The sequence below is a fragment of the Euphorbia lathyris genome, chromosome 1 (assembly GCF_963576675.1).
Source record: "Euphorbia lathyris chromosome 1, ddEupLath1.1, whole genome shotgun sequence".
NCBI lineage: Eukaryota > Viridiplantae > Streptophyta > Magnoliopsida > Malpighiales > Euphorbiaceae > Euphorbia > Euphorbia lathyris.
In genome coordinates, this window is record NC_088910.1 from 121,551,050 (window position 1) to 121,567,746 (window position 16,697).

A 16,697-nucleotide genomic window follows, 5' to 3' on the forward strand; every position below is an offset into this window, starting at 1 on the left:
GATGACAGATAATGTTCCTCCTCAATTGAATGGTAATTCCTTCGTTAATCTGTCACAAAATCCCGCTAGTCACAATTACATGCATCCAAGAGAGAATCCGAGCATTGTAATGGTAGGACAATTACTTGATGGAAGTAATTTTCATTCCTGGAGGCTGGAGTAGAGACTTTGAACGAGCTCTGTCTATGGCTTAAAACAAGCAGATAATGGTTTGCTAAACTTTCTAGTTTTTTTAATTCAACGTGGATATACACAATGTCCTTTCCTTTGGATCATTCACTATTTATTAAATGTCATTGAGTGAAAATTTCCATTATGCTTATATATGTGGATGATATTATTTTAACATAGACTGATCATCAAATAAATTCATCTGCCAATGCATCTCTAGATGCATAATTTAAGATCAAAGACTTAGGGTCTTTAAAATAGCAAAAACATGCGCTAGTTTTAATATCTCACAAATAATTGAGAGATTAATATATTTAACTAACACTCGACCTGATGTTGTTTTTGGAGTGAACACTTTGAGCCAGTTTTTTGTGAAACCAGCTTCAATTCACTTGCAAGCTGCTTACAGAGTGCTACGTTATATCAAGATGGATTCTGGAAAGGATCTTTTTTATTCATCACAACCACTAGTGAGTTTGAAGGCATTCTCTGATGCAGATTGGGCCACTTGCACAGACATTATGAGATCGATCACCGGTTTTTGTATTTTCCTATGACATTCATTAATCTCCTAGAAAAGCAAAAAAATTGACCACTGTATCACGTTCTTCAACAGAAGCGGAATATAGAGTCATGGCTACCGTCATACAATGGTTGATTTATATCATATAATCAGTCAGCTTTATACTTTATAACGAACTCAACGCTTCATGAAAAGACAAAACATATCGACCTCGATTGCCATTTTGTTCGAGAAAAACTACAAGCAGGCTTAATCAAACCTTTGCTTGGTAATTCTGCCTAGCAACTAGCATATATTCACTAAGGCACCACTTATCAAGTTATTCAAATTTGTAGTGGTGAAGCTCTTAGCCTAGTGGTTGAGAGCTTACCTATGCCTTGGGAGGTCATGGGTTCGAATCACATCCGGTCTGGTGGGGATTTTTCTTTCTTTTTTAATGTAAGCGCATTGCGCAAATTTTTTTTAAAAAAAAAAGTTATTCAAATTTGCACTTAGCAAGCTCGGAGTTTTAAACATTTTCACTCCAATAACTTTTGCAATTCTTTTTCGATGATTGTATTTTCTTCACTTTTTTCTGTTTGTTCATCATTCTTTCACCTTTGGTGAAATCGTTCAATTCATTTTCAGTTCTATTACGGTATATTTGATTTTGTACTTCAATTTTTCGTAAAATTCGTTTCTTAATTGAAACAGACACTACTAATAAGTTTATTTATAATACACTAGTAATTCCATTTATTTTCAAAAGAATAAATACAAAAATGCTTCTATTCTATTGTTGTCACCTAAGAACCTAAAAGTAATTTAACTCATAATGTCATAAAAGGTACAAATTGAGGACTTAATATTGGTGAGCAAATGCTGATACAAATGTGAAGCTTGATACATCAAGAGTCTCCTAAACTTGATAAAAAAAAAAAATTTAACATTTTGAACTTACAAAGTGTCTCATTAACTCTTTATACTTTCTTAAATACATGATTAACCTCTTAAGTGTACGTGGCAGAACAAAATTGAATTAGGATAAATTGAAATAAATATCACTTTAAGCAAGTGCACGAGGCAAATGAATCACTGTAAGCAGGTTAATGAAACTTATAGGTCATTTTAAATAAATTCAGACGACTAATAGATCATTTGAAACCAGGGCCGTCTTAAACATTTACGGGGCCCTGTGCTAAATGAAAAAATTGGACCTTATTCATTAGAAAAAATTAATACTTTCACACATAAAAATAATATTTCTACAAAATAAAACACAACAATACTTTAACTTTATTTTTTGACATAATAAACATAGCAAAAATAATTTAATTAGATATTGTATAATAATAACAACAAAAAAATTGGAACCTTTAAAACTCTTAAACCGTTAGACTTTAGATATTTCGTGAATAAGTAACATTAACTTAATTTTGAACATAATAAATAATAATAATAAATTAGTTAAATATTTTATAATAAAAAAATTAGGCCCCTTAAATTTGGGGGCCCTGTGCTGTAGAACTCTTTGCACACTCTTCTCCTACTCCCATGTTTGAAACAAATTCAAGAGTTAATTAGACAATTTATAAGTTCAAAGAGTCAATCGTTTTTTTTTTTGGCAAGTTCAGGAGACTACTAATGTATTGAGCCAAATTCGGATAAGATGAGACATACATAATATCATACATGTACATATATTTTTGATATGTTACTAATACGAAATGAAATAATAGAATTCGCCATTGAGTAAAGTGTTATTTTAATAGTGACTTAAATTGGTTAAAATTTAACCCTTAATTATACTATTAGTAAAATTGCTTTTAACCCTTGATTATACTATTAGTAAAATTGCTGCGAATAATCTTGCAAAAAAAAATTGCTCGAATAAATATTCTAGATTTTATATGAAAGATATAAATATATATAAATTCCATGAAAATATCAACGCCCTTATAGCTCAGTGGTAGAGCGTCAGTCTTGTAAACTGAAGGTCCGTAGTTCGATCCTGCGTGAGGGCAACATAATTTTTTCAATTATTTACGCCCATGCATGACCACTGCATTTTGTTTTCTTTCAATTTTTTTTTGGTTAAATTACACCCATAACCACTGAACTTTGTTTTTTACACCCATGACCACTGAACTTTGTTGTCCTTACGGTGGTCACTTTTTTTTTTTTTTTTGATGAGAATACATATATTTTCATTAAATACGAAAAGAACAAGTACAACAAGAAACGGGAAAGGTACAAAACCTTATAAAATCCACAATGGGACGAAAATGATTACAAAGAGCATAAAAAGCCATAAAAGGTACAAGATTCATAAAAAACAATAAAACATATACTTCATCGAAATCCAAATCCGCAGAAAAGCAACTGCAATCGAATCTTCATCATTTAGACCATTCCGAACATTCGGATCTGAGTCCTTTCGTTTGTTGCAACCACGTAGATATATTGATCCACGTATAAAATAAATCGTTTTCGTTCTTGCTAAATCCGAAAAAGGTATAAATAGTAGAATAATGACCTTTTAACTTTAAGTTTTGGGTAAACTACACCCATGGCCACTGAATTTTGGTCTTTTTACAGTATGGTCACTTTTTGACAAAACCCCAAATTATAACCCCTATATTAAATCTCCAAATTAAACCCCCTAAATTATATTCTCAAATCAAAACCACCCCAAATAAAAAAAACCCCTACATTGAAACTCCTATATTAAATCCCCAAATAAAAAATCCTAAATTAAATCTCCAAATTAAAACACCTCCAAATCAAAAACCCTAAATTAAATCCTAAAATTAAAACCTTTCAATCAAAACCCCTACATTTAAATCTATAAAGTTAAACACATCAAACAAAATCCCTAAATTTAGACACTTATGAATTTAAAAACCTAAATTAATTTACCCAAAACAAACCTAAATTTAAAAGTAATTAAAATACAACAAACCTAAATTAAAAAGTTAAAGAATGCAAACCTAAATTAAAAAGTAATTAAAATAAAACAAACCCAAATTAATTTAAGGGAAAAGTATAAAGATAAAATATGTGCTTTGACCGATTTACAAAGACGATCATTGGTCGGAGGGGGGATGGTGGAGAGGAATATGTGCGTTGAGTTGCTTCCGACACTGTATATACATATCTTTGATATGTTATTGATGAGTGATAATATGACATACAAGTAGAGTGAAAATAACGAGATTCATAATTGCGTCCGTACAGAGTATAATTGTAGCCAATGGTAAAATTGGTTTAATTTCAAACATTAGGGGTATAATTATACTATTTATACCGTTAGTGATAAAATTGTTCAAACTGTTAGGTTGAGATATTTTTGCACCTTATCTCCGTTATAACAATGTAGTATACATAAATCATATAACCCGATTATGGCACGAAAAGTCATTTTAACACCAATAAATTTAATTTTCTAAATCTTTTGATATTTAACATTAAAGAAACGTAGAAAATGGCTCTTGAGATGTTGGTAGAGGCAGTAATTTATTTTATTAGGCTGTGTAGTGTATGTTTAAAGTGAGAAGCAGATCTAGTTGCAGTAATAAGAATCATTATTATTTCCATCACCACAACTTCATATACTGTCCTGACTCAATATATAAAGTTTTCTCAGTATTCAGATTTTCCCAGTTCACTTAATTCTAGTAATTTATAGTTCCATTCGGTTTGTGGTTTGGTTTTCGGTTTGATTTTGTTCATTTTTAAACCGACCCGGACTCAACTCGCCATTTTTTTATTAAAAAAATTAATAAAATATGTCAAAAAATTTATTCGGTTATCAATTTGGTTCGGTTTCAAAATTCCCTTTTATTCAGTTCGGTTTTCAATTACGGTAAAAGAAAGTTGCACATAACAAAGATGAAACCTATTAGAGGATTGGAATGGAATCATTTTCAGAATTATAGTGGTATAAGAAATGTTTACAACAGTTATTATTTGCCAATATTGTATGAATCTACTGTAAAATTTTGCTACAATGAATCTATATTGAAGTGTAAATTTGAACATTGGCAAGAAGCCGCGTGAGTTTACTTAGCGTTTCACGAGCAGAAACCGTGTCTGGATGATCATCACCACAAATTGAGGTTCTAATAAAAATAGCTTTCCTTATTAAATCATCTCCTGCGTCGAACTGTCCGCCTCTTAGCATGAGCTTCGCTCTCGTTTCCAGCACGTTAGCCCTCGACAATGCCAGCTCCTGCCATAGGTACGGATTCAGCTGAGCATTGGTCTGTGTGGGTCTCCAACAGAGTGATTTATCCAACCACTTCTCCACTGGGGTAACGAATGCTTGGTCAGCCGCTTCTAGAGCATCCGTGCATAGGCGTAAGAGCTCCAAAGCAGCGTTGCATCGAGAGAATGAAATGAACGTCCGGATTGCCAGAGGTAAGATTATGTCTCTAACAAGGTACAATAGCTCGGATACTTTCAGCTCGATAGCTTTTGGGTCATTACCGAATCCGAATATCAAGAAACATGCTGCCCATATATGTTCTGAATGGTAAGATAGCGATCCACGACTGATGATAGCTTGAACCATGGCCTCCGCAGCTACTTGCGTTCCTCTTTTGCGCATGTAAAGCTTAACGAGCTCGTTGATATGGACGTAACCTTGCTTCGTGCTACTTCTTGCAATATTAAATCTCAGTAACATCGACAATGCTTCTGCTTCTGATCTTTTGATATACGATGAAGTAAGACCACCGCAGCTCAAGGAACGTAACAATTTTCTCCATAACTGTCTCCCCCGGTGCTTCTGGGGTATCTTGTTTGCAGCTAAGGCTAATAGAGGAACAGGAATAGCAGCCGGTGCAAACCAACCGCTGGCCTGAACCATTCTCGTAGCCAAGCTTCTTGGCCCGTCTGCATGATCAAATATTGAGAAGCATACCTCAAAGAGTTGCAACAGGAAACTGCTTCTCCGGATCGAATTAGATTCCCGACCATTCCACGAGACCTCCCTCAAAGGCATTCGGTTTATCGTGTCCAGTAACCGGCTTGGATTTATAGGGAGCTCGGATAAAATTGCTCCTACTACTGCAAGACCTAACGTTAACCTTCCTACTTTCTCCTCGATAACTCTAAGGGCATCGATTTCTTCGACTGAATAGTCTTTCCCACTTCCCTGCATTAAACATGTCGCCTCAACTCCTGACAAGTAAGAGAGTTTCAAAGGCTCCAAATTCATCACACGAGGAAGCCGTGTGGATATTAGGATGTGCGTCTCTCCGCCAAAGCGGGGAAGAAGATCCATTACAAGTTTGTGATCCCACCAGTCTTTTTCACTCTCCAAGTTGTCAATCACCACCAAAAATGGTATGTTTCGCATCAGCTCTTTCCGAATCTTAGAAACAGCTTCATCTTCTTGCTCCTCAAAACTCCTTATCCGCCCTTTCTCTGACCAATTATCAATCCCTACATCAACTTCTAAGAATGACCAGAGATTCAAATAGTTCTGCCGAATATACCTGCTTTCTCCTCCAATCCATAGAACCATTTTGTACCTCTGATGATATCGATAGGCGAATTCCAGAAGAAGCTCTGTCTTGCCAATGCCGGACTCCCCTGACACACAAGCAATTCCCTTCCCGTACATGATCTTTGTCGATCTTTTTCTCTTTGCATATCGTCCACCAGTTTTCGCCTTGCCCTGCTGAGGCCTTTGAGAAAACTGACTGCTTTGCATCTCAATCTCCTTTTCAGATTCCTTCCATACAACTGGTTCTTTACCCTTCTTGGGTCCGTTCTCCCGTTTTCGCTCCCTTCTTTTTTCCTCAACTGAACTGTTCTTACCCCATCCAATTGAAAAATTCTTTCTCTTGGGTCTTGCCTTCAGTTCAAAATAATCTCTTTCTGAATCACCCGAAACATCACCGAAAAGTATAAACTCTAGTTCAGACAATTCCTTCTTCCTACCAATGAAGTTTTCGTTGCGAGAGAAAGGGAATTCTTCTTTATCCACCTTCTCTCTCCACTTACTCAACCTTTCTACGACACTTCTCCTTCCGAGCCTCATTGCCAGAAGCGTAACAGCCCTCAATATGCAATCCCTCCAATTACCATCCTGAGCTTCCAGTTTCCACTCATCCGCCCGGCCAAGGGCATTAACGGCTTCCTTCCATTCCTTTTCTAATCCACCGTACAAAACCCAAAGCTCGCCTCCGTGTTTCTCCCACATCTCTCCCCTACTCTCAACTATGTCCCTGACCAGGCAATCATCTGGACTCAAATCAAAGAATACCGGAACCAAATTCTTCTTGCTTTCAAAAAATCGCAGTTCCTCAATAGTATAGGGGTTTCGTAACGCCTTCTTTGTTAATATCACAATGCCAAAGGAAGAAACATCCATTGTCCTCTCGACAATGCTATGTTTCCGTGAATTCCTACATCGAGCTCTATCAGATACGAAACAACTTATCCCTTGAACTTCCAACTCAGCACGAAGCCAATTAGCAAACCTGAGCAATGAAGATTTCCGACCATGTAAACCAATGAAGACATCACAACTCCTCAATCTGTTAGACGGAAGGGAAACTAAAGCCGGCGAATAAGTTGTTCCATAGCTTCTCAGATGCTTCCTGTGCTTTTCTCTGAACCCGGAATCATGTCCATAGTTGTAACTATAAGGAGAGCTATTAGAAACGCCGGTTGGGGAAAATATCCGATCAAGCTTCTGAAAATCAGTTCCAACTTCAGCAGCTGGTTCCCTTCTCATGTCTGTAAAAGCATCCCTAACATTTGCTAGAGAAGCAGATTCTGGAATTCCTGAACTGCTAAAGGGATCATTACTTAAGTGCATACTGTCACAACGAGCATCTGATCTCGTTGATTCCGATATTTGACAGGATGGGGATCTCGGAGAGAAGAAAGGTGACTGATTCGCTGAAAAGAACGCAGAAGATGAAGATGACATATTCCTCAAACTTGTCACCGGCAATGTGCCAAACCTAGAGCTATCTTCACCGGCATCCATACTTCCGAAAACCTCCCCTTTCGGGGAGGAACTTGTACCATCCATAAACTCTAAATAAGGTAAACCATTCTGCAATGAAGAACAATATGCAGCAGCAGCAAGAACAAATCAGACAGATTCAACATCACCCAAAACTCAAAAAAAAACACTATGAACATCATACAGAGGTTCTGAAATTAAATTAAGAACCCTAAAAGAAACTATGAACATCATACATCAAAAAGTACTAAAAAACTACAATCAATCATAACTATTCCACTCCAATCCCTAAGTAATGTAAACACAATAAGAACCAAAGAACTGGAATTTATGCTCTCAAAGTCCTAAGAAGTAGTTCAAATGTGAAAGTAACCAATAAAACTTAAACTTTAGGGCATTGTAGATCTAATAGCAAGAAGAAACATTGAATTAGGACAGCCTAAATTAAGATTTGAATAGAATAAAATAACATTATAATGATAAATTAGATCTGAGAACTTACTTTACTTCACTTGAGCTTCAAATCTCAAACATGGTCTTGAAAGATTGAAAGTTTACCCCCAAAAAGGAACCGAAGAATTCAAAATTCGAGGAAGCCAGAGGAGTACAATGAACTGAAGTAAAGTGCAGAAAGGGGGTTTATAATAATCAGAAGAGAAGGGACAAATGATTATTGAATCAGAGAAAGAAGAGAGAAGAAAGTTAATGAAAACGAGAGAGTTTTAGATAGAAAGCGACCTAAATAGGAAGGTTGAAAAGAAAAGGGCTTTTGTTCAAAATTATTGAAAAGAAAGAAGGAAGCAGGAAAGAGCAGTAACAATGTCGAATACAGAGGCAACAAGACCCTTAAAAACCGTTCCTGAAAGAAAAAACAACTACTTTTCTTAGTTTGTCTAACTAAAAAGATTTTAACTTTTTATATATCATTCTCTGGTGAGAAAGTGAGGGAAAAATGGGTAATGGGAGGGGGAGGAGGGGGGAGGAAGAAGATGGGACCCAGTGGGACGGATCTGACGAAGAAGAAGATGATGGGTTTAGTAGGCTCCACATAGAATGAAAGTTTTCAGAAACTGGGCTGTCAAATTTCAGGTAATCTACTGTTGTTTCACATTCAACTTTCAGACTTCTTGATGGATGGAGCTGAGTGAGTGCCAATGTCTTTTTAAAAACAAGTTTTGATCTTTTTACTAACTTTTGCATCATCATCCATTTTCTTTTTGTTAATGAGGCAATTGGATTCGTGTTGTGTGAATTATGGGATTACTATCTAATGTAATTGAGTTAGTATTGATTTCGTGTCGTGTGTTTAATTAGACTTTTTTGGAAGGATTTTCGATTCATGAGATAAAATAGAAAAAATGATCAAAATGAGGCAACAACGATCCATGAAAAGTAGTAACCAATTGATGTGTATGTACTTTAACTATGAAATCATATTCTATTTAAAGAGAGCAAAAGGTAAAATTGGTAGTTTGCGTCGATACTTACCTTAGATTTTTTGGAGGAAAGTGTTAGCTTTCGACTCATGGACGTACTTTAGGTAGTTAGTAATATATCCGAATTGGGATCTCTAGGCGTGAATTAGGGTCTTCATCCGAAGAGAATTCAGAGTCTGTTCGATTAGTTTACATGTCTTGAAGGATCCTGATTAGTTTGATCTACTAGTCTCCCTCGCTCTAGAAGTCCATGTTAGGAAGTGTTTAGTAGGTACCTTTCATCATCTTGTTTGTCTTTTCACTTTAAAATTATGACATTTAAATATTTGGTAAAACATCTCATGTTTGTATTTTATAATTGAAAAGTAGTTTTTTACAAAAGCAAAAAATTTTCTACATTTTGGAAAAACAGCTTTTTCAAACAGCAAACAATATGTAAAACAAATAGACTCTTAGTTTAAGATGAGGATCTTGATATTTATTTATGATATTTTTTAAAATGGATTGGGCCATGCTTACTTTATTTTTGATAAAGTAAGCCTAAACTTTGACAAAGTAAGCTCATCCAATGGTAGAAAAAACAAAATAAAACTTACTTTGTTAAAAACAAAGTAAACATAGAATGCAATATTTTATATCATTTTTTAGATTACCATTTTAATACTCACTATTCAAAAGTAGACTAGTAACTATAAATTTATTACCTTTAAGGTTATAACTAATTTTAAATATTTATGTCATCATTTTAATCCTAACACAACTTAAAAATTTATATGTTAATTTCGTATTAAACAAAAAATGATAGGTAATCTATTAAGTTAGATTCAAACACTAAAATTACCTAATGATTTCGTGGCTAGTAAGTAACTTGTATATAATTTTTTCACCTCTAATTTTAGTTGGTAAATAGATATTAACTAATTTTCTTTAAAAAAACAGTTATTAACAATTATTTATCAATCATGACCAAACATTTATATCTACTAATAATAACTTATGTGTGTCTACTCTCTCGTGGTAAATAATTGGACCCCACCATAAGAATGATTGGATGAATATTTTACTACGAGAAGCACGACTATTGTCATACATGCTAACATGTCGTCTCGATATAATCTTTGTCCATTGATAAGTGGATCGGTTTCATAGTAAAGCAATGATAAGATGCACTTTTATATAAAAGCATTCAATGATTAAGGTACGATGACTTAACTCACTCTTAATGTCTTTCACTTTTAATAAATACCCGTATTGATTTTAAGCCGGAATATTAACATCAATCACGGATGTACCTTTAACCATTTCATTAGTAGGCTAACATAAATAACAAGACGTGGTGAATTAAATGGACACTAAAAGTTCTCTCAATTTAAGTAAATCTTAGTCCGTATTATTGCATTTAACCTTAAATTAAATAACACTTTAATTCCAATAATTGATGATAAATTACTTCAATTTATGAATTTCCCTTTTGTAACATGTAGAACGTAGTTATGCATAGGGTATATTAGTCATTCACGTGTGAAAAAATTTCCTCTTTAATGTAATCTTTTATTTATGGTGACAAATGATATTTTTTTTTGAAAAGATGGTGACAAATGATATTATGCTGTAATTATGCAGATAATAAGGTACCCAAATTAAGGAAATAAACAAATTTTTGCTTAATAAGTGAGGGTTCATGTAATTGGGAGAAACTATACAATATCCAGACGTGTTGGTGTGTAAGACTAATAGTTTATTAACTAGTTTTTAACCCGTGCGATGCACAGATTCATCTTAACATGCAATTAATTATATAAAGGTGCTATATAAATTAAATATTATTATTTTATTTTCACATTTACTTTAAATAATCTTTTTATAGATAAATATAATAATATAATTAAAATTAATATATTATATATTATATTATATCTTTTTATCAGTAAAAAATGAGGAAGTGACACCTCAGCTCCATCGTTACTGTTTTATATTATATATAGATTATATATAGATATGCAGAGAATTAAAGAGATTTTAGGGATTAATTTAAATTTTGTAGAACTTTTAAATATAGATATGCAGAGAATTAGATAGATTTTATGGATTAATTTAAGTTCTATAGAACTCTTAGATATAGTACGGATAAAATAATCTTTTTATAGATAAATATAATAATATAATTAACATTAATATATTATATTTTATATTTTATATTTTATCAGTAAAAAAGGAGGAAGTGACACCTCAGCTCCATCGTTACTGTTTTATATTATATATAGATATGCAGAGAATTAGAGAGATTTTAGGGATTAATTTAAATTTTGTAGAACTTTTAGATATAGATATGCAGAGAATTAGAGAGATTTTAGGGATTAATTTAAGTTCTGTAGAACTCTTAGATATAGTACGGATAAAATAATCTTTTTATAGATAAATATAATAATATAATTAAAATTAATATATTATATTTTATATTTTATCAGTAAAAAAAGAGGAAGTAACACCTCAGCTCTATCGTTACTGTTTTATATTATATATAGATATGCAGAGAATTAGAGCGATTTTAGGGATTAACTTATATTTTGTAGAACTTTTTGATATAGATATGCAGAGAATTGGAGGGATTTTAGGGATTAATTTAAGTTCTGTAGAACTCTTAGATATATTAAGGATAAAATAATCTTTTTATAGATAAATATAATAATATAATTAAAATTAATATATTATATATTATATTATATATTTTATCAATAAAAAATGAGGAAGTGACACCTCAGCTCTATCGTTACTGTTTTATATTACATATAGATAGATATGCAGAGAATTAGAGAGATTTTAAAGATTAATTTAAATTTTGTAGAACTTTTAGATATAGATATGCAGAGAATTAGATAGATTTTATGAATTAATTTAAGTTCTATAGAACTCTTAGATATAGTACGGATAAAATAATCTTTTTATAGATAAATATAATAATATAATTAAAATTAATATATTATATTTTATATTTTATATTTTATATTTTATCAGTAAAAAAAGAGGAAGTGACACCTCAGCTCCATCGTTACTGTTTTATACTATATATAGATATAGATTAAAATTAATATATTATATATTATATTATATATTTTATCAGTAAAAAATGAGAAAGTGACACCTCACCTCCATCGTTACTGTTTTATATTATATATATATAGATATGCAGAGAATTAGAGAGATTTTAGGGATTAATTTAAATTTTGTAGAACTTTTAGATATAGATATGCAGAGAATTAGAGAGATTTTAGAGATTAATTTAAGTTCTGTAGAACTCTTAGATATAGTACGGATAAAATAATCTTTTTATAGATAAATATAATAATATAATTAAAATTAATATATTATATTTTATATTTTATATTTTATCAGTAAAAAAGAAGGAAGTGACACATCAGCTCCATCGTTACTGTTTTATATTATATATAGATATATTACGTTTATTTTTTTAAATTTAAATTTTATATTTTAGGATTTATCATTTTATATAAATAATTAATTACATAATTTTAAGGATAAAATGTAAACATACCCATAATGTTAACACTTAGGAGCAAATTTACCTCTAACGTCTAAAATTGTGCAATTTTATCCTTAATATTGGTAATCAATAGTAATTTTACCCCTAACGTTGACAAGTTGGATCGATTGGAGAAATTATTCATCAAATTATCATCTTAGTCATGAATTTTGTCATCTACACTTCACATGTGCGTCATTTTATCACTCATTAGTAACAAATCACAAACATATGATTAAAGGGTAAATTACACCTATGGCCATTGAACTTTATCCATTTTCACAGTATGGCCACTGAACTTCATTTCTTCCCGGTATGGCCACTGAACTTTACACTTTTTAACACAGGTGACCACTCAATTTTTACTAACTTCTCAAAATGACAGTTAACGATCGTTAACGATCTCAAAATGAAAATATTCAAGAATTAAAGTTGTTCAGAATGACATTTACCATGAAACCATATTTTTTATTTTCAAAAATCACATTTTTTGGAGCTTTCTCTCTCTAAAAATTCACTTTCTCTCTCCTAACCAAACAACACTCAAATGACATCAAAACGAAAATTTTCAAGAATTAAAGTTCCTTAGAATATCATTAACACTTTGGATTTTTTATTTTTAGCCGTCAATTATCGTTTTGAGGTGTTAAGTGGCCACTGGTGTTAAAAAGTGTAAAGTTCAGTGGCCACACCGGAAAGAAATGAAGTTCAGTGGCCATAATGTGAAAATGGATAAAGTTTAGTGGCCATGGGTGTAATTTACTCTATGATTAAACGTGAAAAAACTTAAATTTTTTTGTAAAATATACTGTATTTTGTAGGAGTTTGATAAAAAAATTCAAATATTTCACCTAATTTAAAAATATTAATCTTCAATTCTATTATTAAATCATAAAAAATATGAAATCATTTTTTTAGAATAAACTTACGTACAATTAGTGCAGAACAATGAATAAAATATCTATGTTTTATAATAATGTCTGAAGTTGACCCAACTTACCAATGTTAGAGGTAAAATTGCTATTGGCTACCAACGTTAAGGGTAACAATTATAAATGTTAAGGGTAAAATCGCTCCTGCATGTAAATGTTAGGGGTATTTTTTATACCCTGTCCTAATTTTAATTTTAAATTGAATGAGATGTAACGAAGTATTAAATTATGGTCTGACGCATGGCATACATAGAGTAAAATCTCTATGTAGGTGGTTATATAATCTGATTGACTCGTATTATACTTATATTTCATATTTTATTTTGATCTTTATACTTATTTAATTTTACTTGTTTTTTAACATTGGATAATTACATTTTGATCCTTATACTTATTTATTTATATTTTTTACCATAAAAATAGTTTTGACAAAAAAAATTATTTTATCATGTTTTAATATTTATTTTTAATTAATTTTAAAATGGATATTTTCTTTTTAAAATATGATTTTTATGTTTTTCTTTGATTGATTTTGTTTGAGTCTATTTTGTTTCACCATTTTTTTTATTTTAACGGTTGAAGTAATTGCTTTTAATTCATGTGGTTACATATATGGATAATTTATTAATTCAAAATATACAAGTATAAAAATTGTTGTTAAAAAAATTATAACTCTGGTTGATTTCCTCCCTCTTATGAACTAAACAGCCGCAAAAGAAACTACAAAGAAAGAAGTATATCATTTCATTTCTGAAACCGAAACAAACAGACGGTAATTAAGATCATTTCCTTTGTCCTTGTTTTTTTCTGAATTCCTTTCCAGTGAAATTAACTTATTTTTTTCATTAAATTGGGCATACCATTGGTTATATGCATGAATCCATATAAATAACTAATAATATAAATAAAAGTACAGATTGGGTTGACTTGGAGGGATATTGGATTTGGGTGTTTCAACATAAGTCCAAAACACTCTTTTGATACCCTCTATGGAAGCACATGCATACATGTGAACCTACACCCATATCAACGGCTCTTATCCATTCACACTCACTCATTCATCATAATCAACGGTTCACATTGCACCAATTTTACCCATCTAGAGCTAGAGATTGAGAGAAAGACTTTCATTTATTTAATTTTTTATGATTTTGAATTTTGAAGTTTGAAGTTGAGTTGAATTCTCAAAGGAAGGAACCAAAGCATAAATTATTGTGTTAGGGACAAACTATTATTTTATTTTTATTATTATTATTATTTGATTAATAATTATATTTATAAATGGAAATAATTGGAGGACAATAATTTGGGTAAGCTCAATTTTATCCTATTGAAAAAGGGTGGGCCAAAAAGGAAGAAAAATGTCACAATCCTAAAGTTTTGATGTATCAAGTCCATAAATTCATTGATTGAAAGTTGTCTACTTTTGAGCAACACATGCAATCCAATCCAAACAACAACTAACCCTAACCCTAAGTTCAAAATATCTTTTTATTTCAATCATATAGACTATAGATAAATGGGTACAAATTGATTCTTTCAAACTAACAAAACCAAGCCAAAGTATCATGTCACTATTGGATAATATTATCAATTCACTTATTAGTGAAGTAATGAATATATAGCCAAAGTATCATGTCACTATTAGATAATATTATCAATTCACTTATTAGTGAAGTAATGAATATATTTGGGATCAAATGTTAAATTTGTGTATGTTGAGTTAAATGATTACAAAATAAATTTTAGATATATAGAATTTATTTGTTGTTTTTGTTAACTGTTTGTTGATATATATTAGCACAGTTTTCTTTTAAAATAATTAAGAGTCGTTATTTCTGAATTCTAGTCACAGACTTTCATTTTCTAATATATATCTCTGGATGTAAGCAATTCCTACATAAGGTTTTTTAGATGATTTTGATGTAAAAACGATAAGTCATTGATGCTTCTTTGCCATAGCATCAATGGTAGGCTGATTTCCATGCATTTTAGGCATTTGAGTTACAATAAACTAATCAGTTGAGCAACATTAAACAAATTCCTCAAGCCTTTTGGTATTGAAACATAGTCCTCAATGAAAATTGTGATAATTTCTGATGCATTTGCTTCAAGCTAATTACAAACTTTTGTATCATATTCTCAAATATTAACTTTAGCATCGAAGTTCACATCGATGACTCATTGTAGCACAGTTCAACATTTCCAACAGAAGTCAAACATCAGAAAGTTGGACCATGCCCAACATTCGATATGGTGAGCTTTGATCATACTCTATGGTCTTTAAATCTCAACAAACTTTCCTGATTCGTTAACTAGAACCGATAACATGGAAGGAAATTACAAGCCGACACAAGATAACAAGAACTCACCCTTCTACCCAAGAACTCAAAGACGCCCTTGACTCCTCAATGCGTAGGGAAGAGGAGACATCATCCCACAACGTGCGCAGTATGAGGAACCTGCACCCCAATGACCATTCAAGAGGGAAAATAAATACTATTCTAACACCTACAACTGACTCCAATGATGCATTTCTTGGAGCCATTCAAAAAACAAAAGGTGGTTGAGATCCAGTTGCAGTGAGTAAACCAAAAGCTATGGGCATACCTCACCAAGGAGAGGACCTCCTCTCCCAAGCACATAAAAAAGGAACCAATAAATAAGTTTAACAGCCTAGTGCAAAATACGAATGATACCAACCTCGAGTAAGATACTCGTCAAAAAAGCATAACGTAGACATACACTACCTTAACCTATGTGGTGACCTAGAAAAGCCTCCAACCAATGAGCCATAAGAAGTCCTCTTCCAACTCTTCCTAGATAAAAAGGTACTTAACAGAATGATAAGTTCAAAATATCTTTTATTTCAATCATATAGACTATAGATAAATGGGTATAGATGGATTCTTTCAAACTAACAAAACCAAGCCAAAATATCTTGTCACTATTGGATAATATTATAAATTCACTTATTAGTGAAGTAATGAATATATTTGGGATCAAATGTTAAATTTGTTCTCAGCTTGGATGTTGAGTTAAATGATCAGAAAATAAATTTTAGATATATTGAATCTATTTGATGTTTTTGTTAACTATTTGGTTGTTTGCTGATAAATATTAGCCGGTT

At 31.8% G+C, this 16,697-nt stretch overlaps 1 protein-coding gene and 1 non-coding gene across 2 annotated transcripts; one reads left to right on the plus strand and one right to left on the minus strand.

The window, feature by feature from the left end:
- Window positions 1-2,625: 2,625 nt before the first annotated feature.
- Window positions 2,626-2,697, plus strand: TRNAT-UGU (transfer RNA threonine (anticodon UGU)). Its single transcript has one exon. It is a non-coding gene; the product is annotated as a tRNA-Thr (tRNA).
- Window positions 2,698-4,587: 1,890 nt separating this feature from the next.
- Window positions 4,588-8,863, minus strand: LOC136210824 (uncharacterized). Its single transcript, XM_066002241.1, has 2 exons — window positions 8,161-8,863; window positions 4,588-7,748 (listed from the first exon to the last, which is right to left on the minus strand). Exon 2 carries the CDS (start codon window positions 7,722-7,724, stop codon window positions 4,689-4,691), a length of 3,036 nt encoding a protein of 1,011 aa, XP_065858313.1. The 5' UTR covers window positions 7,725-7,748; window positions 8,161-8,863; the 3' UTR covers window positions 4,588-4,688.
- Between the last annotated feature and the right edge of the window lie 7,834 nt (window positions 8,864-16,697).